The sequence below is a fragment of the Sceloporus undulatus genome, chromosome 9 (genome assembly GCF_019175285.1).
Source record: "Sceloporus undulatus isolate JIND9_A2432 ecotype Alabama chromosome 9, SceUnd_v1.1, whole genome shotgun sequence".
Taxonomy (NCBI): domain Eukaryota; kingdom Metazoa; phylum Chordata; class Lepidosauria; order Squamata; family Phrynosomatidae; genus Sceloporus; species Sceloporus undulatus.
In genome coordinates, this window is record NC_056530.1 from 12,751,924 (window position 1) to 12,774,677 (window position 22,754).

Sequence of the window (22,754 nt, forward strand, 5' to 3'; positions counted from 1 at the left end):
CACCCATATACAAATGGGTAAGGGAGATAAAGAGAAAAAAGGACTTGGCTAAGGCTATTTACTTACAGCTGGTGTCTAAAATAAATTTGAACCACTGTTCAAGCCACTTCATGTTTGTATATTTCCAAGAGACCAGTGAAGTGCAGCAGTAGCCTCTCACTTTGCAGATGGTGATGTGAGGTGCTCAGAGAGCGTAGTTCCTTAAGGCCATCTGGCAAGTTAAGGCATGGCTGAGATCTGCTCCACACATTTTCTGATTCATAATTAAGTGTCTTAGCTATCTGTTATGATCAACTTCATGGAAAAATAGTTTTACTCTGCGTTGAAGCAAAAATAACCTAAAAACAACCTTGTGCACCTTAAAGGCCATGTGGCATAAGCTTTTGTGGACTAGGATGGAATTAGATCAGTGGGTACAGTGTATGTATGCCAGCTGTCTTTCAATATATCCCCTATTGAAGATAACAATTGGGTTGGCAGTCCTTATGTCATAATAAATGCTTTAAACCTAATGAGTATTGCTAGCCCTAACTATAGTAGGCACAAATGAATCAGTGGGATTTACTTGTGTGGTTCTATATCCATGATCTTTGGTTGAACTTCAAATCCCAGAAGCCCTAGCCAGCCTGACAGTAGTGAGGAATTCTGGGCCTTGGGGAAATCTGGAGGAAAAATCATTGATTAATTCAATTGATTTAATGAGTTTACTCAGATTAGGACTACCAATAATACCTACTTTAAACTGCCACAATAATCTGATTTTTCATAGAATGGAGACATTTGGTGGGGGCTCTCATGATCTTTTTGTTGTTGCAGAACCTCGAGTAAATCAGCCACCTGTGGCCATTGCGTCTCCCCAATTCCTGGAGATCTCGCTGCCAACCACCTCTACAGTCATCGATGGCAGCCGTAAGTATTTAATGTAATAGGTCCAAATCTGTTTCTAGAGGCAGGACAGAAACATCACCAGGAAGAAGTAGAAAATGATTGTCTGCTAAGGGATGTGGCTGATGTATTGTCCGTTGATCAGTTCTTGGGATTGCTCAGACTACTTGCCAGTCTTCACTGCCAAAAGTGTTACTTAAACTAGGAGTTGGCAACTGTGATAGGTCTGCAGGATGCATCATCTGCCTAAAAAAGAAAAAAAGATCCCAAGAAGTGGCTGGAACTCCACTTCTGATTTAAAAAACAGGCATTTTTTAATATTAGAGCAATATGGGGATAATACAACATATTTTACAGCAGGGCTTCCCAAGCTATCTGATGTGGGGGACCAACAATATTTTGTCCATTGTGCCATATTTGTGCCTATTGGCTACAAATGTTTCTGTCTTGTAAATTTGCCAGAGGCCACCAGCTTAATGACTCGAGGTCTGGAATTGTGGACCATCACTTTGAGTACCACTACTTTAAACAAGCGTCAGCCCATCGGTCCATCTTGCTTGGCATTATATCTGTCTGGCATGACTTATTATCTGTCTGGCATGACTTATCCTGAGCCTCAGGCTTGGAGGCCATTCCCAGCCCTGTTCCTGGGATGGTGTAACAGGGGACAGAAGGGGCTGAATTGGGGGTTGGATATATAACAAGCCATGGACTCTACTAATGTAGATTTACAAAAAGCTGTTGCTCATAGTGCATGCCGCATTTGCCGTAGTCTCACAATTTTGAAATAAAATCAGCTTTTTTCACTCGTGAAAAGAGGTCTCTGTAATTGCACAATGACATTAAACCGGACTCATAGGAAATTAAATATTGAACAAGATTTATTGGAAGTGTTGTTATCATTTTTTAAAATGCAAGAAAACAAAACTTCTGACTGTCTTGTTTTCATTGAATCAGAAAGTACTGATGATGACAAAATAGTCAGTTACCACTGGGAAGAGCTGAAAGGGCCACTTCGAGAGGAGAAGGTATCTGCAGACACTCCCATTCTGAAATTGACCAACTTGGTACCAGGCAATTACACATTCAGGTAAGGCAGGCAATCTGGTGTTGTGTTTCTGGCCTGGCTTTTCCAAAGCTAAAGCATGATTTTAACACATATGACATAAAGCAATTAGTGAAATCAAACCCTGGTATCTCAGAAAGCTAGTTTATCCTTTGTATTCTTTTGGTTATCTTCTTTATCCTTCCTAAGGAGGCTGATGCTGTGAGCAAGTAACACAACAGCTGGCAAGTCGCAAAACAAGCTGGCATTCATAAAATGGTCAGCTCCCTTGTTAACCTGTTTGAGTTGACTAAGTTGCTCAACTTAGTAGGGGTAAAAAAATCAGTCAACAAAATATATAATTGGATCAAACCTCGTTTTTCTTTCTTTCTTTCTTTCTAACTGCCCCTTTAAGCTACACCACTAAAAAAATAGGATTTGGCATAGCCTACCTATTAAACTGCACCATGAATATCTCAAATGGATTACTGAATAGGGATAAAAGGTTCAGGAACAAATTGATTATTCTAAAGCCCGAAACTGAAAATGAATAAATTCGGTGGGGATATCTTTAGATGAGTTTCTTTTATAAAAGGTTCAGGGTTGCTTGAGAAGAGTTATCTGTTAATAATTCAATTTTCTTTGGATTTAGTGTGGCTGGCATCTGTTTGATAGTTACAGAGAAAGGGTTATTTTGAGTGCAGCTGCCGTTTGCTTTGTAGTGGCGATATTCAAAGTGTTGAAAAATGAAAACTTATTACTAATACAGGTGCTAAGCCTCGCAGAGCATCTTTTTCAGTATAGGCGGTGTGCAATATCCATAGTTAAATTGCACATCCCAATGTTGTGTTGTCCTTCTGTGGAGGGGAAAAACTCAGTAACGTTCTTTGTATGTTCTTTTCTTTTCTAAAGAGCTGTTTCCTGGCTTGGTTTGCCAGTTATTTTAAATAATTAACTACTTGTCTGACTCCTATTACAGACCACTTCCTATAGAGATGTAGAATAGAATCACAGTGCAGTAAATGATCTATCTGCAGAACCTTGGTTGCACAGATTTCCGTACTTGAAGTTAGCCTTGGCCCATGCAGCTGAGTTTCTTAGTTTCTAAGAACTCCCCATGCTTCTCCTTTTGTTGATACCTAATAAGGTTTTTTTCAGATGTTTATGAAATGATTTATTTAATATTTTTTTGGAGAGCCTTTTGAAAGGTGGTTCTGGTTTTGGCAGTGCACTCTAGTTTCAAACAGTTTACAATCGCAAGCAGGCCATATAAATTGGGCAGTCCAGAAACTTGTGTCATTACTCCAGCTTGCTGGCTTTGTATGGGGAGGTCTGACAAACAGTGACTAAAGATTTCCACAGAATCCCCAAGATGCTTGTTAGCATACGAAATATGACACACACATATATTGAATTGTAGTGTGCATCATCACCTATTCGTCATGATCCAGAAACTATTACTCAGGATAGTCCTGCGTACTCTTATGTGCAGCAAAACTGGAAGGGTTTGAATATTACAAGGCTGACATACCAAGTCTGAGTTTTCATCCATCTAGCCCTTCATTGTGTATTCTGATTCTTTGTTTATTTTAATACATGTTTGTAGGCCACTTTTCTGATGTGGAATCTCTTTTCCTGGAGCTTGCATCCAGTGCTCCGGGTCCTGTTCTCTGGAGCTGCAGAAAACAAGCTTGCTCCCTCCTCAATATGACACCCCTTCAAGTATTAAAACAGGGCTATCATATCACCTCTTAACCGTCACTTCTCCAGGCTAAACATTCCCATCCCCCTAAGTCCTTCCTCATAGGGCATGGTTTCCAGACCTTTCACCATTTTAGTCGCCCTCCTTTGGACACGCTCCAGTTTCTCAATGTTAGTTAGTTAGTTGTTGGGTTTTGGAATAGCTGTATTTGCATACACATACATAATAAGGAATCTGGCTAAATTATTCCAACCACATAGCCCCAACCAGCTGATATTTCCAGACCATCGTCATATGATTTCACATGCAACACACTACAGTAGTGTGCTGTGAGTATTGCTAGTGCACACATGAATGGTGCCCTTTGCCTTGCAGAGTATGTGGGCTAGTGGTGCAAATAAAGGGGCAGGACTTGAAGAATGAGGTTTAAGTCCCCCCCCCCCAAACCATGAAATTCGCTAGGCCAGCTGCACTCCCTCTCAGCCCAACCTCTCATAGGGTTTTTGTGAAGATAAAATAGAGAGGAGAGGAGTCATGTGTGCCATCTGGAGTTCATTGGAGGAAAGACAGGATATAAAAACAGAACCAAAAAAATAACAAAACCTGCTCAAGGCTAAGTGCATGCAAAGCATGTGCTCTAAAACTGAACTAGGATCCTTCTGTGTGAAAAAGGGAACTGTCTGTTGAGGAGGTTAAAATTATAACGCAGTTGCCAGCTGTCAGTTCAATTCCAAATGTCCCCTTGCCCAAGGACTTGTTGGCTGTCGCCATCTGTAAATGGAATCGGTGACTTTGGGGTTAGACCAAGGAAGTGTGTGTCGTGCGTTTGGTTGACAAACAGTGCTCCCCCAGGGAACTCTGATGCTTGACTTAGAGGGGTCACTTTTTGTGCAGCATTTTTGCAACGTGCAAAAAGGAACAACTTCATGTATGGAGCCCGTTGCCAATGTGATGTTGGGATGTCTATTTGAATAAATATTTTTTTAAGAATTCATTCTGTTCATTAATGGATGAGTTTATTGTTGTTGTTAACTACCTTTGAGTTGACTTCAACTCATGACAGCCCCATGTCCTCAACCACTCTGCTCAGGTCTTGCAGGCTTAGGGCTATGGCCTCCTTGGTTGAGTCTATCCATCTAGCATGTAGTCTTCCTTTCTTCCTCCTTCCTTCCACCTTTCCCAGTAGCATTGTCTTTTCTAGTAAGCAATGCCTTCTCATGATATGGCTAAAGTAAAACATCCTCAATTTGGTCATCCTGGCTTCTAGGGTAGATCTTTTTCTAGGGCCCATTTGTTTGTCTTTTGGGCTGTCCACTGTATCCTCAACACTCTTCTCCAGCACTACATCTCAAATGAGTTTATTAAGAGCTATGAAAGGCTAATCGTAGAAACATGTTGCTATATGTTATAGAATATATCTGACTGCCAGACTTTAAGAAAAGCAAGGAGATGAGTACTTTTGCTCTGTTCTGTGAACTCATTCAAGTCATACAGCTAGCCAGATCAGAGAAATCAGATAGTGCTTTTGGATGTGTGACTCGTTTCAGAAACAGTTCTCTATGGTTGTGAATGAGCTCATAATTTCCTAAGGTCTAGGTTTGTTTACTTAGGAGCACATTCCAAAGAAGGGGAGTAAAATCATATACCCTGGAACATGAAAAAAGAGGTTTACTTAGAAACACTAAAAGAGGATATGCAGAAACATCAGAAACTGTGCAGTATTTAAAACGTTCTACGTTATTCAATATTCAAAACATTATACATACAAAATTAATGTTGTCAAAAATAGGTTGAATGTATTGATGAATGAGTTCTCTATTGAAAAATGATAAAAAGTCATGGATTCAAGTTTGCATCTTTGCCCAAGCCTTTGGGAGAGGTGAGTATTTTCTTGTTATTTATCTGAATACAGCTTTGTAAGCACGTTCTGTATAATTTCACAGCGGCTTCACACTTTTTATGTTCACATCTCCTTTTGTGGATTTCCACATATCAACCTTTGTTTCCCCCAATTTGTTTCACTGCATATTGAATTTAACCTATAACTTTGCTCCTTAAGCGCTAAGGAAGAAGACAGTCTCCAGAATTCCAGTTCATTCTTTTCCGTATAGATAAGTAAGACTCCTTAATTGTATCTCCTGGAGGCCTTCATTTCTTCATTACTAAATTTCTTTCCTTCTCTCTCTCTCTGTTCAGTCTCACAGTGGTGGATTCAGATGGTGCCAGCAACTCCACCACTGCCAGCCTCACTGTGAACAAAGCAGTAGATTATCCACCTGTGGCAAACGCAGGCCCTAACCAAGTGATCACCCTGCCCCAAAACTCTATCACCTTGTATGGGAACCAGAGCACAGATGACCATGGCATTGTGAGCTACGAATGGTCCCTCAGCCCCAACAGCAAAGGGAAGGTGGTAGAGATGCAGGTGAGATCTTGAGACATCATACTCAGTCAGAGTGGAGCCTGTTTATTTCTGTAAACACTTCCTAGACATTTCCTAGAGGTAGAATCCTCTGATTAATTCTGGGCATCCAGCAGCAGTCATGGATTCTGCTGGATGTGGTCAGAAGTGTGTCATGCAGTATTCCTGTACCAGAATATCAATTCAACCTCTTGTTGCTTCCTCACATCCTAATGTGAATGGTGTACTGTTTTCCGGCTTCCCAAATGGAGACTTGCATTTTGGGCTTTGTTGTTTCAAAGGGCGTGAGGACCTCAACCTTGCAGCTCTCCGCAATGCGTGAAGGTGACTACACCTACCAGCTGACGGTGACAGATTCTGCTGGCCACCAGTCCACTGCCGAAGTCACGGTGATTGTGCAACCTGGTATGCTTTCATATCATTTGTGTATCAAACCCCCAAGTTTGGCATGAGGCAGTTTAAAAGTGTCTTAAGTTCTGGAAAATCCATTTCAGATTTTATATCTGTGCATGGTAGAGTATTAGGGATGAGAAACAATTTGTGGAGAATTAGAAGGACTAGATGGGCCTCATTATAAACCTGTTTTATGTGTGGCTATTTTCATTTTTGTAATGTAAGCACTTTGTCAGATTCCAGAGTGCCTTCCCTATTCTCTCACTTCTGCATCTTGTTATTTCTCAGAAAACAATAAACCTCCCAAGGCTGATGCTGGCCCAGACAAGGAGTTGACCCTCCCTGTAGACAGCACCACATTGGATGGTAGCAAGAGCTCTGATGACCAGAAGATTGTCTCCTTCCTTTGGGAAAAAACACGGTGTGTGTCCCTGTCACATATTTCATATATAGTTCCCTACCCTAAAAACACAGGCATATTGTACACACAATTTGAAGAAGCATCTCAGTGCATTAGTGCTAGGCAGGATCCAGCACAATGGGCCCTGGCTGTCCAGAGTGTAAGAATTAGCATGATTAACCCAGAAGCTCCTCTGAAGAGGGATATTGTTCCCCACAAAATGGTCTTTTGTATAGGAAACATCTCCCCCTACCCCACCTTATTTTCCCTGCATTCCATGCAAATGAATGGAGCAAAAGTTTCTTCCCTTCATTTTGTTCATGCAATGGAAGAGGGAGAATCCTTAAGCAGGAGACACTATCCCAGCCCTGCCACTTACAGCATGATACAAGAAAGGGTAAACTTGATCTGGGAAGCTAGCATCTTGCTGAGGTGTCCAAAGAATTCCACCAGCTCTTTTTCTCTGCGTATTTCCTCTTTTGTGCTGCCTAACTTTTTTGCTATGGCCTTGGGGCATCTTTCAGCGGTCCAGATGGTGTGAAACTGGAGAATGCCAACAGCAGCATAGCCACAGTTATGGGGCTCGAGGTCGGCACATATGAATTCACATTGACTGTCAAAGATGAGCGGAACCTGCAGAGCCGGAGCTCCGTTAATGTTATTGTCAGGGAAGGTGAGTAGTTGAAGAGTACAGAAGCATTTTGGTGACCCTGTGTTCAGACAAGAGAGAGCTTCCTTTTACCACAATCTCTTACTGGTGTCACAGGCAGTCTAAAGAGTGGTAGACTGGGGGGTAAAAGGATCAAATTCCCATTTGGCCCACTTGCGTGACATTAGGCAAATAACAAGTCTCAGCCAAGCCTAACCAACCCCAAGGAGTTGCTGTGAGTCCAGAGTGTGTGTTGAGGAGAGAGACAGAGAGAGAACCAATTTACTATACCCTGAGCAATCCTGTAAATTCTGTAATGACTTTACCCTAATATAACCACTTGATTCAAAATTCAGTTCAGGATTAGCTGGTTTTTTTCCTAGGGGAATGAAGTACATAGTTTTTGCCTACTATATTTTGACTGGCTTCTCTGAAGATTGTAGTTTTTATTATTAAGCTGAGTCCCATGCCTAGCACTGGCCTAGAACGTTTGCTAACATTTTTACCTTGGGTGAAGCCAAAACCTGCTGCTCTTATTCTGATTCCATTGTTTTCTGGTCCTCCAACTTCTGCCTTTCTCTTTTGCTCAGAGATAAATAAACCGCCGGTGGCAAAGGTTGCTGGCAATGTTGTCATTACCCTTCCTACCAATACCGCAGAGCTGGATGGGTCCAGATCTACAGACGATAAGGGGATTGTCACTTACCTGTGGACCCGGGATGAGGGCAGTCCTGCAGCTGGGGTATGTGAAGTTGGCATTGCTGCTGTGCTTTCTGCAAAGTCTAACTTTGTGTGAGTGACTTGTTCAAGAAAGCTTGGGACATACTGTAGAATCTGCTGCATTTAATCAAAGTGATAAGGCTGGCCTAGGTACTGATCTTTTCCCTTCAGATCCTTGCAAATCATGCTAAAGCCAGTTATGTAGAATGTACTTTAGAGCCCAGTCATGGAAGCTCAGCTCCAGAAGGAAAGCCAAGTTAGTTTGTTGGAAAAAGAAACAGAAATGTGTCTTGTTGCTTAAATAGAGGCTCTCTTTTTTGTTTTTAAAATTGGCCTTCTGCAAATCCTTTGAAAATCCCAGATTTTTCTGCCCATGATGTATGTACTTGTGGCTTGTAACTAGGACAGTGGTTTCTTTTCCCCATGAGGATGGGGAGAATTGGTCCCTGAACCAGCCAAAGTGGACCCTAGACTTGTGGTGGTGTGGCTCAGGTTTCCAAAGTGAGTTGCCCTCATACACATTTCTGTTATATACAGGAGGTGTTAAATAATTCAGACCACCATCCAGTGCTTTTCCTCTCCAACCTGGTAGAGGGAATATATACGTTCCACCTGAAAGTGACTGATGCCAAAGGCGAGAATGATATGGAGAGGGCCACAGTGGAAGTCAAACCTGGTAAGTTCCTTGTTCAGCACCCCAACTTTCCAGTTTTTTCAGAACCAAGTCTTTCTGAGGTTCTGCACAACCAGTTTATTAGCCCAGCTTCTGTGGTAAGCAGGATACAAGAATTCACACAGCATACTAATTTTTCTGTTTGGATACTTCTAAGTGCATCCCATCCTAATTTCTGGCAGCGTGGCCAGCTAACATTTTGAATTGACGCAGTTGAGATGAATGGGCCTGAATATTCCAGCTCTGCATTCTCCACAGATCCAAGGAAGAATAATCTTGTGGAGATGATACTTGATGTGAATGTCAGCCAGCTGACAGAACGGCAGAAGGGCATGTTCATCCGTCAGATTGGTGTTTTGCTCGGGGTCTTGGATTCAGACATCACCGTCCAAAAGATCCAACCTTACACTGAACAGAGGTGAGGGGCCATGGACCAGAACTTTTTGGTTTAGAAGTAAAGTGTCTGCATTGTGTTGCCCTTGGCAAATGTGTCCCCTTAACATCTTGTGCTGAGAAGCAGAGAAGCTTTGGGCTTTTGCTACCATTCCTGTCTTTCCTCCTTCCCTGCTCCTTCCCTCTCTCAGACCAGCCATTTATCGTTCTTCCTCCAAGCAGAAGAGGAAGAGGTTTGCTGCTGATCAATATATATTTGGCTGCAATTAAGGAAGCATTAAGTAAATGGAACATGACTACATTTTCTTTTTTCCTTTTTCTTTTTTCATCTTCTCTCTTTTATAGAGTAGTTTCTGCCTTGCCAGGTAGACAGGATGAGGTTTTGCACAGCTCGATTCCCACACTGCTGCTTTGCTCTGCTGGTTAGAAGATAGGATGAGGTCTTTCCTCACATTGTCTTTGATAACCAGAGCTGTACATCTTGTGCTTTGGAAAAATCTGAAGTCTGCAGTGTAAATAAATCATGCAGACAGAGCAGATGTGCTTGTACACAGCTCCTTGTTTTTGCATAATTATTTTGTTTCCAGGATTTGACCTCTCAAAGTACTTGGACTTACTAGCAAAAATACTGTTGGGATTAGAAAGAAGGGTTTGGAATGGGCGAATGAATGAATGAATGAATGAATGAATGATGATGTGAAGTACTCTTCAGACTACTGACAATGTTGTGTTCTGAAATAATTCCCTTACGCCGTCCCCCATCCCATCCACAAACGTGGCCAGCCACCTTCTGTTTATACTTATTGTACCTCTAAATTTCTTGTCCCTTGAAGCACAAAGATGGTTTTCTATGTGTGGAATCAGCCACCTCACCAGCTCTTCAAAGGGCACGACGTTGCATGGACGCTCAAGAACGAGTTACGGAAGCAACAGTCTGGCTTCCTGATCTTCCGGGCACTGGAGATCAATACAGTCAGTAAGTCAGAAGAATAGCTGAATCAGCTACTCTCCATTCTTTGTCATTTTATATTACCACCTTAGAACAAAAGGTTTTACCTATCCAGATCTTCCCTGACTCCATTGCCTCCAGTGAGACAGTGTAATGGCAGGGAGCAACTTAAACGAACTAGAAGCTACATAACAGGGCCCCGTTTGTCCTACCGGATACAGTATGTCTCAAAGAGACAGTTATGGGTTTCCTGCAGTCAGCCATTTGTAAGTTAATACTTGAAACAGGTAACAGCAGCCATTCCTTCCTCCCCCCTCCCATCACCAAAGAGTTGAAGATGGTGGAAGATATGATTGCCTGCAGTGTATACCCTTGTCTACCTCTTATCCGAATTTAGGATTTGCACATTTGGGTAGTGCCTCAAATTCCTATGAGAACAAAGACAACCACTGCACAAAGAAATGCAACTGTAGGCATGTTGGTAGCTATAGCACCGCTCAGGCCACCAACTCTCCTTGAACTATTTTGTTTCACAACATTAGGCCGGGGAGTTCTGAATGCAGTATATGTGTTACCTCTGTCACAATAAACAGTAGCTGAGTTAGGAAGACAACTATTTTTGTCCACATATTTCAGATAGGTAGAGGATTAGAAGATTTTCCAGGGCTACTACATGGCATCACTTCTCAAGACCAGCAGGACACAAGTAGATGGGCTCAGTTTCTTCTTTATGCATGAAAGGGAGAAAGACGCCTTGAGCTGCTAGTTAGAAGTGCCGACTGGAGAGTTGCCTTCTTCTTCAGTAAGGGGAACATAGTATCCTGCCATACCAGGGAAAGCCAGCAACATCCACAGTGCACCCATGATAAAGAACAAAGTTGGGGGAACAGAGGTTCAGTTGCCACTTTTAAGATGTCAAGTAGGTGAAGAGCTATTTTAATCCCTGTGACTGCAGACTTGACTGTACATCTCAGGCATGCTGCTTGACTCTGCCAGAGTGTCTGCATATGTCTCTCCCCTCTCCCCAGCATGCCAGCTGAACTGTTCAGATCATGGACACTGCAACTCCTTCACCAAGCGCTGTGTCTGTGATCCTTTCTGGATGGAGAACTTCATCAAAGTGCAGATGGGTGATGGCGAGAGCAACTGTGGTAGGTACACTCCGGCTTCTGGTAGGCTTCCTCCTTTGGGGATGGATCAGGATGCACAGGAGACATTTGTGCCACAATGAAATTTCTCAGTGTTACAGAGTTTTTATGTCTGCATTTTGTAGAGGAGGGGCCCACAAAGGGGCAACCCATTAGGCAGACGTCAGTTTGTTGTAGCATGAGAATTGTATATATTAGAGAAAGAGAGAGAGAGAGAGAGAGAGAGAAGGCAGACTTGAAGTGCATGTTCTCCAACCAAGAGACCTCTGCAGCCAGTTTCTGAGCCCTGGAGACCTAGGCCTGGGTGTGAGCTGGAACATCAACTGCAGGCAGAAGATACTGCTGCTGTGTTGGCTAGACAAGGTTGGCTCCAGAAGCCACACATTTTCTACCATTTCAAGGAAGGCCAGCATTCCCTTTTTCCCCCCTTTCTGTGTCCAGAGACCACTCAGAGCTCTTAGTGTTCATGCCTGCCAGTAGCAAAATCCCAACCCCAAACCAACAACAAGGTTCCTTGTTTTCATCCAAGAGTCAGATGCTTAGACTGACCTTCTGTCATTCTTCCAGAATGGAGCGTGCTCTATGTTGTCATTGCATCGTTTGTCATTGTGGTCTCGGTTGGGATTTTCTCTTGGTTGCTGATCTGCTGCTTCAAGAGGTGAGTAAGGCTTTGAACCTAAGTTGAAATGGGTGTGAATTGTTCTCCGTGAGGACATTGCACTTTGTTTTAAATTTCAGCCTGTTGCTTTCCCTTTTTTGTTTGTCTCCCCTAAGACGTAAAGGGAAACCCAAAAGGAAGAGCAAATACAAGATATTGGATGCCACGGATCAAGAGAGCCTGGAGTTAAAACCAAATCCCAAAGCAGGTAAAAGAGGTTAGGAGTGACAAGAATGCTGAGACAAGTTGGTTTCTATTCACTGGGGTTTTTAAATCTCTGCATGGCACAGAGAAGCCCCTGGCTGCATGCGTGTTGGCTTGAAAACTGAGTTTTCAGTGGTTCTAGTTAGGTCTGTTCATCTCCAGCAAGGCCTGCCAAAATGCATAGCAAAATTGGGGGCCATTTTTCTCCAGTTGCTCTATGAACGTTTTCAGGGCAGCAACATTCACCAAAGAATTTGGTGTGGAGAAGCCTTTTTCTGTTAGGCCTGTCAGTTTCCCTTTTAAAGTGCTAAGCCTGGACATTACTCTAGCCTTGTGGAACCTGAGGTTACAGATAGTGGCCCAGATGTGCCAGGCCCTTATTGCCAGCTGTTTAGTGCTAGGAAAAAATAGCAAGGCTCAAACCTTCAGCCTTGCTAAAATGAGAAACTGGGATTAGAAGTCGTTGTCTTAGCAGGCAGAGAAAGGTACATCAGAAAAGAGGTAACAACCTAGAGCCATTTCAGGAGACAGCTAAAAGTGAATAGAGGATGCGGCTTATGTCTTTCATTTTCCTTCTTCTCCTGATCCCACATTTTGGCCGTTGGTTGGCCTCCTGTGTGGTTCAGCATAGTAGTTCAACATGGATGAACACAGCTGGCCATTCATTGATTCCCCCCCCCTCCAATCTTTCTGTAGAGCTTCTACAGCCCAATCCCCAATTCTGTGCCTAGTGGAGAGTCAGTGGGGATCGGAGAGACATCTGGCTAGGTCCCTGAAGCTGAAACCAAAATGATTATTCATCCAGTGTGGTCCTCTGAAAATCTTGGGGGACGATCTCATTTCATATCTGGGAAGTTCCTGATGCTTCTCTAGTCCTCCTCCTGCACTCCTAGAATCATAGAGTCAGAAGAAACCACAAAGGCCATCTAGTCCAAACCCATTCTGCCATGCAGGAACACAGAATTAGTTTTTTTTAAAAATCCAGCCTCTGTTTAAAAACATCCAAAGAAGGAGACTCCACCACACTCTGAGGGAGTGTCTTCTGCTGTTGCACAGCTCTTACTGTTAGGAAATTCTTCCTAATGTTGAAGTGGAATCTGTTTTCCTGTAGGCATGGAATGGGGGCAACAACAACAGCAGCTCTGCATTAAGTTGGGTGGGGGCCTTGGTTGATGTGGAGGGAAGAAGGGAATACCAATTTCCTCATTGATCCTAAAAAGATACATGCAGGCATAAAGTGCATGTATGCCTGCCTATGCCACTAACCAGATGCCAGCCACTGTCTCCTGTCCCTAATGCCTCAAACCCGTTCCTAGAACACATTTGTGGTACTCCATCCCAAGTCTAAGTGTGTGCAGCTGGAACAAAAAAAGTTACTTGTGTCTCATGTGTTTTAGTAAGTCTTACATTATAACCACCTCTGGAGAAAGTCCTGCTGTCTTGTTTGTTCTATAAAGCTACATTGGTAGCAACATGTAATATATACCTTCTAGGAATCGCTCTCTTTCCCACTCAGAAGTATAGTTTCTTCTCTGTTTCCTTTCCAAGGCAGCAAACAGAAATGTCAGGCCCAGAACACTAGCCTGATGCATTCTGAATCGGAGCTGGACAGTGACGAAGCCATCTTCACGTGGCCGGATCGAGACAAGGGAAAACTGCTACACAGCCAGAATGGCTTCCTGCACAATGGGCAGGCGACAGCCAAGCCAAAGAACCAGCGGGAGGAGATCCTATAGCTGTGGGGCGAGGGGGAGCCTGCTGCTCATGAAGGTTCAGCTGACGACCCAGAAGGCCAGCCTGCTCCTCGGACGCTTGTGAGGACAGCTCTGGAGGCCCGCTGTGTTCTCTGAAGGATACTGCTGCTAACGTATTATGTGAAGACTACCTTTTGTTTACTGCTAGTCTTTGGGAAAAAAATTCCCCCAAATCTTAACTGTCTGTACTTGAAATTGGATTTCAAGGGAAATTCTGTCAAAAAAGAAGCTGTGAAACAGAGACTGCAGGATCAGCACTGGCTCTGAAAGGCTGCAGGACCTCAAACCACGGCTGTGAGAAAAGCGCAAGCTTTGCCCAGACTGCAAAATGGACACCCTGCAGTCCACCTCAAAATGTGTTTGCCATGGGGCTAGCACTCATCACCACTCACCTTCCTGTGCAAGAGGGAAAGGTTTAGTTTGCAAGGACCCGCAGCTTGGCTCTTCTCTTCCCTGAAAGCCAAGAAGCCTCAGACTGCTCTTTTAAAAGCACTCGCTCCAACTGCAGGAAGATGCTGTTGGATGCTCCTCTTTCTCTCTCTCTCTTCCCTCTTTCTGGGGGGAAAAAGGCCAAGCATTATCATCTGCAGCACAAGGGGCAAAACTGCCTTTTGGCCACGTTTATGATTGTAAAGGGTTTACTTTTATTTTTAAATTATTGTTAGTCTTGCCACTGGTGGGAACAGAGGGGATTGCCTCAGTGTCTTGATTCCTCCAATCCTTGCCCTGTTCCCCAACACTGTGGCTTGATACTGAAAGCCTTCCTCCTTAGTAGTCAATAACACAGGAGGACACTAAATTCCTCTTCTTGTTCAAAAATAACTAATATGCTGTATGTCTCACAAAACTCTTTGCACAAGGTGTAGGTGGGGTTGAGGGGTAGGAGTCAATGACAGATATGGCCAGATTGAGTCCTTTGATCCTCAGTAGATGGATGCCTACTCTTCACTCCCATTCCCCATCCCTGCACCTCTTTGTCTGTTAGTGCATCTTTGTTGTGTGCTTCTCACAGGGAAAGTCGGTTGTCCAGTGTCACAGAGGTTCCTTAAACCTTCCTTTTACTCAAAAGCACTACAGGAGCCTCCACTGAGAGCCTCTCTTTACAGAGATGGAAAGTTTCCTCACTATACAAACACCAGCTCCCCTCCCCGTTTTGAGCCAATGGAAGCTACGTAGTTGTGCGATCATTGTGTGTGTGATTTTTCTCTCCCTTCTCTTGCCACCTCCCATCTTCCCTTGGCTTCACACTCGAAAAGTAGCTTGTCTCTTTTTGTCTTTCTAAAGGTGAGCACACCTGAAGCCAGCACTCCCTTCCTTTTGCTCCTTCTCCCGGTCAATGTTGTCAGTGTCCCATGGGCAACCCTGCCAGTTGCTTGTGCTTCAATATGTGGGCCTATACATTTACAGACTGGAATTTCTCAAGTGCTCACCAGTTCACAGCCAGTTGGCAGAACCAGCTCCGGCTCATGTACTCTTGGATCTGGCCTTCCAAAGTTTGGCAGACCCAAACCTGAAGGTTTATGATACTCATTTTAGCCCTTTTATCAGAATAACTGACTGGGGGAAAGGGACATCAGGAAGATGAAGATGCTATACACATTTTAGACGCTCCAAATCAATGACTTTTGGGGGGTGTGGAAAGGGGGGAAATTAAAATAAAAGCAATCTCTGAGAAGTTAGAAGCTGAGCATCCTTACTTGAGATGAAAAACAGCTTTTCCCCAGGCTCTGTTTACTACTGATTTGTTGCACTACTGATTTGTTGAAGGTGATGAAGAATAAAATGTGACTCAGTTCACAGGGGCATCTCTCCCCTTCAATTGTAAATGGGGCTCCTGTTTTCTTTCTCTCCCCACTCCCAACATTGGATGGCAGGTGTAGTTGCTTGAGATATCAGGAGGTATGTATGGGGTCTAATTGCTATCAGGAGGTATGTCTGGGGTCCCTTGGTTGGGAAAAGGCAATGTACCCATGGAAGCAAGCCAGAGGAGGGGAAATTGGGTCTTCATTTTTGGGCCAGGCTCTGCTTCCCAAGCAGGGGATAGTTCTGCAATCCCTTGGCTGCAGTGAAAGGGCTGGGTCATAGAGGTGTACAAATCTAAACAAAACCTTCCCAAAATGGAATCTAGACTGCAGTCACGGTATATGATCTTCTGAATCCCTGTGGATTTGTGAAGCCACAAGTGGTGTAGGGGCCTTCATTGAATACGACAGTCATTTCTTAGAGAAGAACCCCAGTGAGTCCTGTAAGGTGGTTCTCCTTTTTGGAATCCTATCTGGATGGCCAGTGTGTCATATCACCTCTTTGTTTGGTCTTGTAGCACCTTTGAGACTAACTGAAAGAAAGAAGTTGGCAGCATGAGCTTTTCTAGACCTGAGTCTACTTCCTCAGATGCATTTGTTGGAGTGGAAAGTGTCTGAGGAAGTAGAATTAAGTCTAAGAAAGCTCATGTTGCCCACTTCTTTCAGTGAGTATGTACTGATTCTACAGACTGTACTGATTCTACAGCTACGTCTTTTTGACTATCTTCTCGGTTCAGCTCCACGCATACACTCCGTTTTTCTGCTTTTCATAGAGAATGGCTCCATACCTGACTGCGGTGTTCATTCCACTGTTACCATGCTGTGTGGTCCACACTACATTGGTTTTGAATTATAACACACAAACACACACAGATATTTCTCCATCTGTTTTTCATTCCACACATTCACAAGAAAAATCTGTTACAGAGTGAAACACAGGATAGATGATACACTGTGTTTTTATGTTATTAGCAAGCCATCTTATCTGAAAGCACCCTTGGAGAGTTACTCCAACAAAAACATATCGCAGCCTAGCAAATGTATAATTATAAGGACTTCTTGACTCTTAAATATGAAGTGTGAAGTTTGGCAAGCAAGAACTACTACAAAAGGGTTAGATTTAACGGTTCAGCAGATCCCTGTCTCTACATTCCACCCCTCGAATAGTTAAAGAGTAGACCGTGTAATAATATACTCACTTATTGTAATGTTAATGAACATTAAAAAAAAAGGGGCTAGAGGCACAGGACCCCCATGAATGTGGAAAAACTACAAATAAAATAACACAACTTTCTTTAACCTAAGAGAACACCTAGGAATCTCTAGGTCCTCCAACAGAACTCTGTGGTCAACATCTGCCAGAATTTTACCATAAAATAATGGTGGAGGACCTACAAATGCCTAGAGGAGTATTTTCTCTATCTTTGGCCTGTTACAGACTGCCAAAATAAAGCTGCTTCGGGTCTCTTTGGAGGTATGCTATTTAAATGATGTATGGGTCCTAAGAGTCCGGAGGTCGCGCCAAAGCCACACTCCATTCCTAAGCACTGGAGTGCAGCTTTGGTGCAGCTTCCGGATTCTTAGGATCCATGCATCATTTAAACAGTGTACCTCCAAAGAGACCCGAAGCAGCTTTATTTTGGCAGTCTATAACAGGCCAAGGTCTCCCAGTGCAACTCCATGGTCAGCCTCCTCAGAATTTCTTTGGAGAGCCTAGCAATTCCTACAGATAACACATTAAATCAAATCCACCAAAAATCAAAGCTGCAAATGTGGAGGGCCTACTGTAACTGAATCCCTTGTACACTTTCATTGCAGAAGGTTTAAACCAGATGCAGGGTCCTGCATTGACTGTAGACACCAGAGTGGCTTTATCTAACTTGTGTTAAGATTTTGCCTAGTACAGTGTGAAGTCAAAAGCTTTCATGGCCAGCATCCATAGTTCTTTGTGGGTTTTTTTGGGCTATGTGGCCATATTCGAGGAGAGTTTCTTCCTGACGTTTTGCCAGCATCTGTGAAGATGCCATCCACAGATGCTGGCGAACGTCAGGAATAAACTCTTCTAGAACATGGCCACATAGCCCCAAAAACCCACAAAACACTAGTACAGGGTACTTATAATATCCTAATTCATTTGCTCTTTTAAGCCTTTGGAGCCTCTTTCAACACTGAGTTGAGAAGTGTTCTGCGTGGCTATGCGTCCTGATTTCCCAGCCAGAGATTTGATGGTGACGGTTTCCGTCTTTTCTTTGCGGAAGCCAGAAAGTATGTTTTGGTTAAGTGCACCGACCTGAGTCAGACGTCATGTTTCATTGCTTCTTTTTACTCTCTAATGTCTAATGCGCACACATGTATGTGCAATGCTAGGATAGAGGCACGCACGCACACCTATCTAGGTTGCGATTCAGTGTTAAAACAGTTTATATATTGGGCTTCCTGCTCCTTTCCTTTTGTTTGCTAGAGACCACCAGGAATGGGCCACGGCACTGATGGCATTGCCTTGGTCTGCTCCCAAGCCAGCCAAACTAGAGAGATGCAGATGACAGCTATTGATTTTAGCAAGGGGAAAGGGGAAAAACTGCTGAAGCTTCAGGCATCAACCTTCAGCCAAGCTGCACTGGAGCAGCAGGATCTTCCCCGCCTCTAAATGAAGCCCTTGATTAATTAGGGGCGTCCTTGAAGGAAAATTAACAAAGTCTGCCAGTTAAGGCCAGCGCCATTCCGGCGCTGCTGCAGCAGGGCCAGACAAAAGGGGTGCAAATGCAACTGAAGGGTGCAAGAGAAAGGTCCCGGCCTGCACCATATGTGTATTGTTTGTCTTCCTGTGCAACCCTTACACAAGTATGGTAATGTCTTGCGATACGTAGTATGACTGCAACGCCTTGGATAGGAAATGCCTGGGGATGCTGGGTGTCATGGGGCTTCAGAGATGTACTATATCTCTGCAAAGATGCATTGGTCCCTCTGTACAGGGCGACTACATGTCCTAACCCCAAAGTTTGTTGTGGGTTTTTCGGGCGATGTGACCATGTTCTAGAAGAGTGTCTTCCTGACGTTTCGCCAGCATCTGTGGCTGGCATCTTCAGAGAATTGCATTGCTCTGAACTACAAACACACATGTAAATGTAACGCCATACTTCTTGGTCGTGCTCAGAATGGAGGACGTTTTGGAATTCCTCCAGGACAGAAGGCTGACATGTAGGACGTGTCCTGGAAAAGGAGGACACCTGGTCACCCGGCCTTTAGCAAGTCTGCCTAGTTATCGAGTCGTCCTCTCAATAGTTATTTGTATCGCTTTAGCGCGAGGCCACAGCCGTCGACAAAATATACTACCATGCCATAAAACGCAATAAAAGTTTCCATTAAAAATTAAAATACATTATACCCTTATAAGGCTGAGTCTTCTATATTGTAAAAAAGGACTCCTTCCAAGGAGTGGTGCTAAAATTCAGAGTGGATTTGTTGCCAAGCGGTGGTGACTAATGACTCCTGTGCCTTGGGGGGCAGTGAATCTGCTTTGGGTTTTAGTCCGAGCATTCAAAGGCGTAAGTCCAAACTAAAACGCGGAGTGGATTTTTTGCCCCAGCGGCACAGATGTTGCCAGACATCGCCGCTCCTTTCCCTGTCCTTCACATATAGGGCCTCCTAAAACAAATTCGTAATGTCTTTCCAAAGGTGTCTCCGCTTGCTAATGCGTCAGGCCATTAACTCCAGCAGGAAAGGGTTGAAGGGAAAGTCCGTTAGCAAAACAATCTCATTAGGGTCCAAGGATAAAATAAAGGCAACGGCCGGAGTAAAGCAAGCAGTTTGGAACTGCTTTGGTCAACAATCCTGTTTCCAGAGCGCTGCGGTTTTTCAGCGATGACTGAGGTGAGAGCAACTCATTATTTGCATCAATATTAATTTATTAATCATTCATTAATCGTTGTCGTTCCAACGCATTTGCAGCAATTGGCACGCTCATTCCGCCGCAGTCTTGGAAGACATTCAGGAACCGCACGAGGCAGTGGGGTGCAATGGTTAGAGCATTGGACCAGGACACTGAGAAACCCAGGTTCGAACCCCTGTGCATTGATCTCTCATTGGGACCATTTTGGGAACTGACTTGGTACACTGGGTTTTTGCAAAGCTGGAACAAGGGGGAAGGCCTTCCAAGAGAGCACCATCTTTTCACCAAGTAGAACAACACCCACAATCCACAAAGCAGTGCTTTGGCGCTGAAATCCCGACAGTAAAAAGATGCACATTAATGCTTCTTTGTGACCACCTTAATGGTGGGTTTTGTGCGATGTCGTGTGAAATTGTTTAGCATAGTTACGCACTTTTCCTAGGATATTCTGGAAATCCTTTGTGTGATAAACTCCCAGGAAAGTGTAGCCGATTCGCCATCCGTGCAAATGTGCAAAAATGCGCAGACATTTGCACAATACAATGTATGCATAGAGAGATCCAGAGCCACGTACCGCACATAAGAGCAGTGACAGGTTGCGTGGCAGAACCACAGGCCATGACCTTTGGTGGGCACTGGAGGAGGCCTGGCATAACCAAGAGGTGTTACCATGTTGCATCTGGGGAAAAACATTATTGCAACCCATCTTTTCTGCAATGAGGTGCAAAACCCTTGAATGGCGCAGCTCGGGTCGCATGTTGGGAATGATTTCCCTGCCCTGAGCTCTCTGTACGTGCGCAAAGCAGGGCCTGCTCCTGAATTGTCCTGACACAATCCCTTTTCCACCGGCTGTGCCAAAAAAACAGGGCTCTCCCTCCCCTTCCCTCGCCGTGCATCATGTGCTGCGCTCCCTCCTTCCTCCATTCGTTCCCAGTATATTTAGCTCTGTGGACCCTTCTACCTTTCCTTATATAGCCGAGGCCCAAAGGAGTTCTCCCTCGCCTTATTAACAGGCAGAGCAGAGTTTGGAGGGACCTGCCAAAAATAGCAAGCAAACATTGCAAAGCCTGGAGAGTGGAGAGGGGTGGAAAAGAGGGAAAGGTATGTCCCAGCCCTGCCGTACGTAAGCAAAGCATTGCCTCTGCTCTGGGACACTGGCCTCAAAGGGGCTTCCACTTCTGGTTTTTAATATGGAAGAATGACCCTGTCCGGTCGATGGTGGGCCCGGTGTAGCAAGGCTGAGGTAGGAGGGTTAGTGCCTTTTTGGTGTGCCTTCTCTGGCGCACAAGTTTCCATTTCCATGCCGTGCAAACTGCTGTGATCCATCCTTGGCCAAACTGGGAGCTTGGCCACACTGGAGGGCCTTTGTAAGGATCCTTCCAGAGATGGAAGGGCTGGATTGAGGTGAGGGGTGTTGCAGTTTGTGAAGTCGAAGGCTTTCATGGCCAGCATCCATATTATTTTGTGGGTTTTTCGGGCTCTGTGGCCATGTTTGAGAAGAGGTCATTCCTGATGTTTCGCCAGCATCTTCTGAAGATGCCATCCACAGATGCAGGTGAAACATCAGGAATAAACTCTTCTAGGACATGGCCACAGAGCCTGAAAAACCCACAAAAAACTATGGTGTTGCAATTGTTGCTTCTGTTCTTGTGTGCCTTCAAGTTGTTCCCGACTTATGGTGACTCTAAGGCGAACCTATCCTTGGGTTTTCTGGGTAGGATTTGTCCAAAGTTGGCTTGCCTTTGTCTTCTCCTGAGAACAAGAGCGTGGGACTGGTTGTTGTTGTTGTTGTTGTTGTGTGCCTTCGGGTCCTTTCCGACTTACGGCAACCCTAAGCTGTACCTATAATGGGTTTTATAGGTTTTTGTGTGTGTTTTTGGGCTCTTTGGCCATGTTCTGGAAGAGTTTATTCCTGACGTTTCGCCAGCATCTGTGGCTGGCATCGATAATGGGTTTTTATTGGCAATATTTGTTCAGGGGAGGTTTGCCATTGCCTTCCCCTGAGGCTGAGAGAGAGTGACTTGTGGTTGTGTGCAAGTCATTTCTGACTTATGACAACCCTATAATGGGTTTTTCTTGGTAAGATTTGTTCAAAGAAGGGTTGCCTTTGCTTTTCCCTGCGGCTGAGAGAGAGTGGCTTGCTGTTGTTGTGTGTCTTGGAGTCATTTCCAACTTATGGTGGCCCTAAGGTGAACCTATCGTTGGATATTCTTGGCAAGATTTGTTCAGAGGAAGTTTGTCGTTGCCTTCCTCTGAGGCTGAGAGGTGTGACTTGTTGTTGCTGTGTGCCTTCAGTTCAGGCAAAACTATCCTGGGTTTTTCTTGGCAAATCAAAGCCTGGTCTCCAGAGCCATAGTCCAACACTTAAACCATTATGCCACACTGGCTCATCTTATCCATCCATCCATCCATCCATCCATCCATCCATCCATCCATCCATCCTATCTTTCTTTCTTGTAAGGCAGTGGTTCCCAAATTTCCAGGTGTTTGAATGTGTGCCTCATGCAATGTATGGATGTGGAGAGTCTGCTACTTTTCCAGGGAAAGACAGGGTTAAGGGAAATCAATACATTTATTTGGCATTTAGCTATCAACAGCTGCTTCTTGACTGGCAAACCCACCTGTCATGGATTCCATGCGTCCGCACTCATAAATCGCACAAGGCACACACCTGTTGTTTCCAAAAACCTGACCACAGGAGTAGTGACCTCAGGGAGGCCTTGCATTTAGGCAAGTAAAAGCATGACTGCCATTAGATCCTAAGTCCGATCCTAAGAACCCATTCACACCACACAGCTATAATGCTATATATTCCACTTTAACTGCCATGGCAACATCCCAGGGAATCCTGGGATTTATAGCATGGGACGGGGAGTGCATTTAGAAATTTCATCCAGGGAGCTCTAGTACCTTTGTTGTTGTTGTTACCTGCCCTAGACACACATAGATAGATAGATAGATAGATAGAACACAGAAATGATAGATAGATTGATGATAGACAGATAGTATATAAAGGAGATAGATAGATAGATAGATAGATAGATAGATAGATAGATAGATAGATAGAT

The 22,754-nt window shown here is 44.1% G+C and overlaps 1 protein-coding gene and 1 long non-coding RNA gene across 9 annotated transcripts in view; both read left to right on the forward strand.

The window, feature by feature from the left end:
- The window catches only part of KIAA0319L (KIAA0319 like), a 50,741-nt gene extending 34,920 nt beyond the window's left edge, over positions 1-15,821 (forward strand). For 4 of the 7 annotated variants that reach the window (XM_042439424.1, XM_042439426.1, XM_042439432.1 and 1 more), the window contains 14 exons: positions 817-909; positions 1,843-1,975; positions 5,829-6,057; positions 6,336-6,459; positions 6,736-6,868; positions 7,372-7,520; positions 8,087-8,238; positions 8,754-8,892; positions 9,148-9,307; positions 10,116-10,258; positions 11,260-11,382; positions 11,947-12,037; positions 12,118-12,245; positions 13,790-15,821. In XM_042439424.1, coding sequence (XP_042295358.1) covers positions 817-909; positions 1,843-1,975; positions 5,829-6,057; positions 6,336-6,459; positions 6,736-6,868; positions 7,372-7,520; positions 8,087-8,238; positions 8,754-8,892; positions 9,148-9,307; positions 10,116-10,258; positions 11,260-11,382; positions 11,947-12,037; positions 12,118-12,245; positions 13,790-13,977 — 1,985 coding nt within the window. In that variant the 3' untranslated portion in view covers positions 13,978-15,821. The remainder of the gene's footprint in view (positions 1-816; positions 910-1,842; positions 1,976-5,828; positions 6,058-6,335; positions 6,460-6,735; positions 6,869-7,371; positions 7,521-8,086; positions 8,239-8,753; positions 8,893-9,147; positions 9,308-10,115; positions 10,259-11,259; positions 11,383-11,946; positions 12,038-12,117; positions 12,246-13,789) is intronic. The other 3 variants (XM_042439429.1, XM_042439430.1, XM_042439427.1) reach the window with 3 other exon arrangements.
- Positions 15,822-20,846: 5,025 nt separating this feature from the next.
- Positions 20,847-22,754, forward strand: part of LOC121915052 — a 21,432-nt gene continuing 19,524 nt past the window's right edge. The window contains exon 1 of one of the 2 annotated variants that reach the window (XR_006100638.1): positions 20,847-20,929. This is a non-coding gene — a long non-coding RNA (uncharacterized LOC121915052). The remainder of the gene's footprint in view (positions 20,930-22,754) is intronic. The other variant, XR_006100637.1, reaches the window with a different exon arrangement.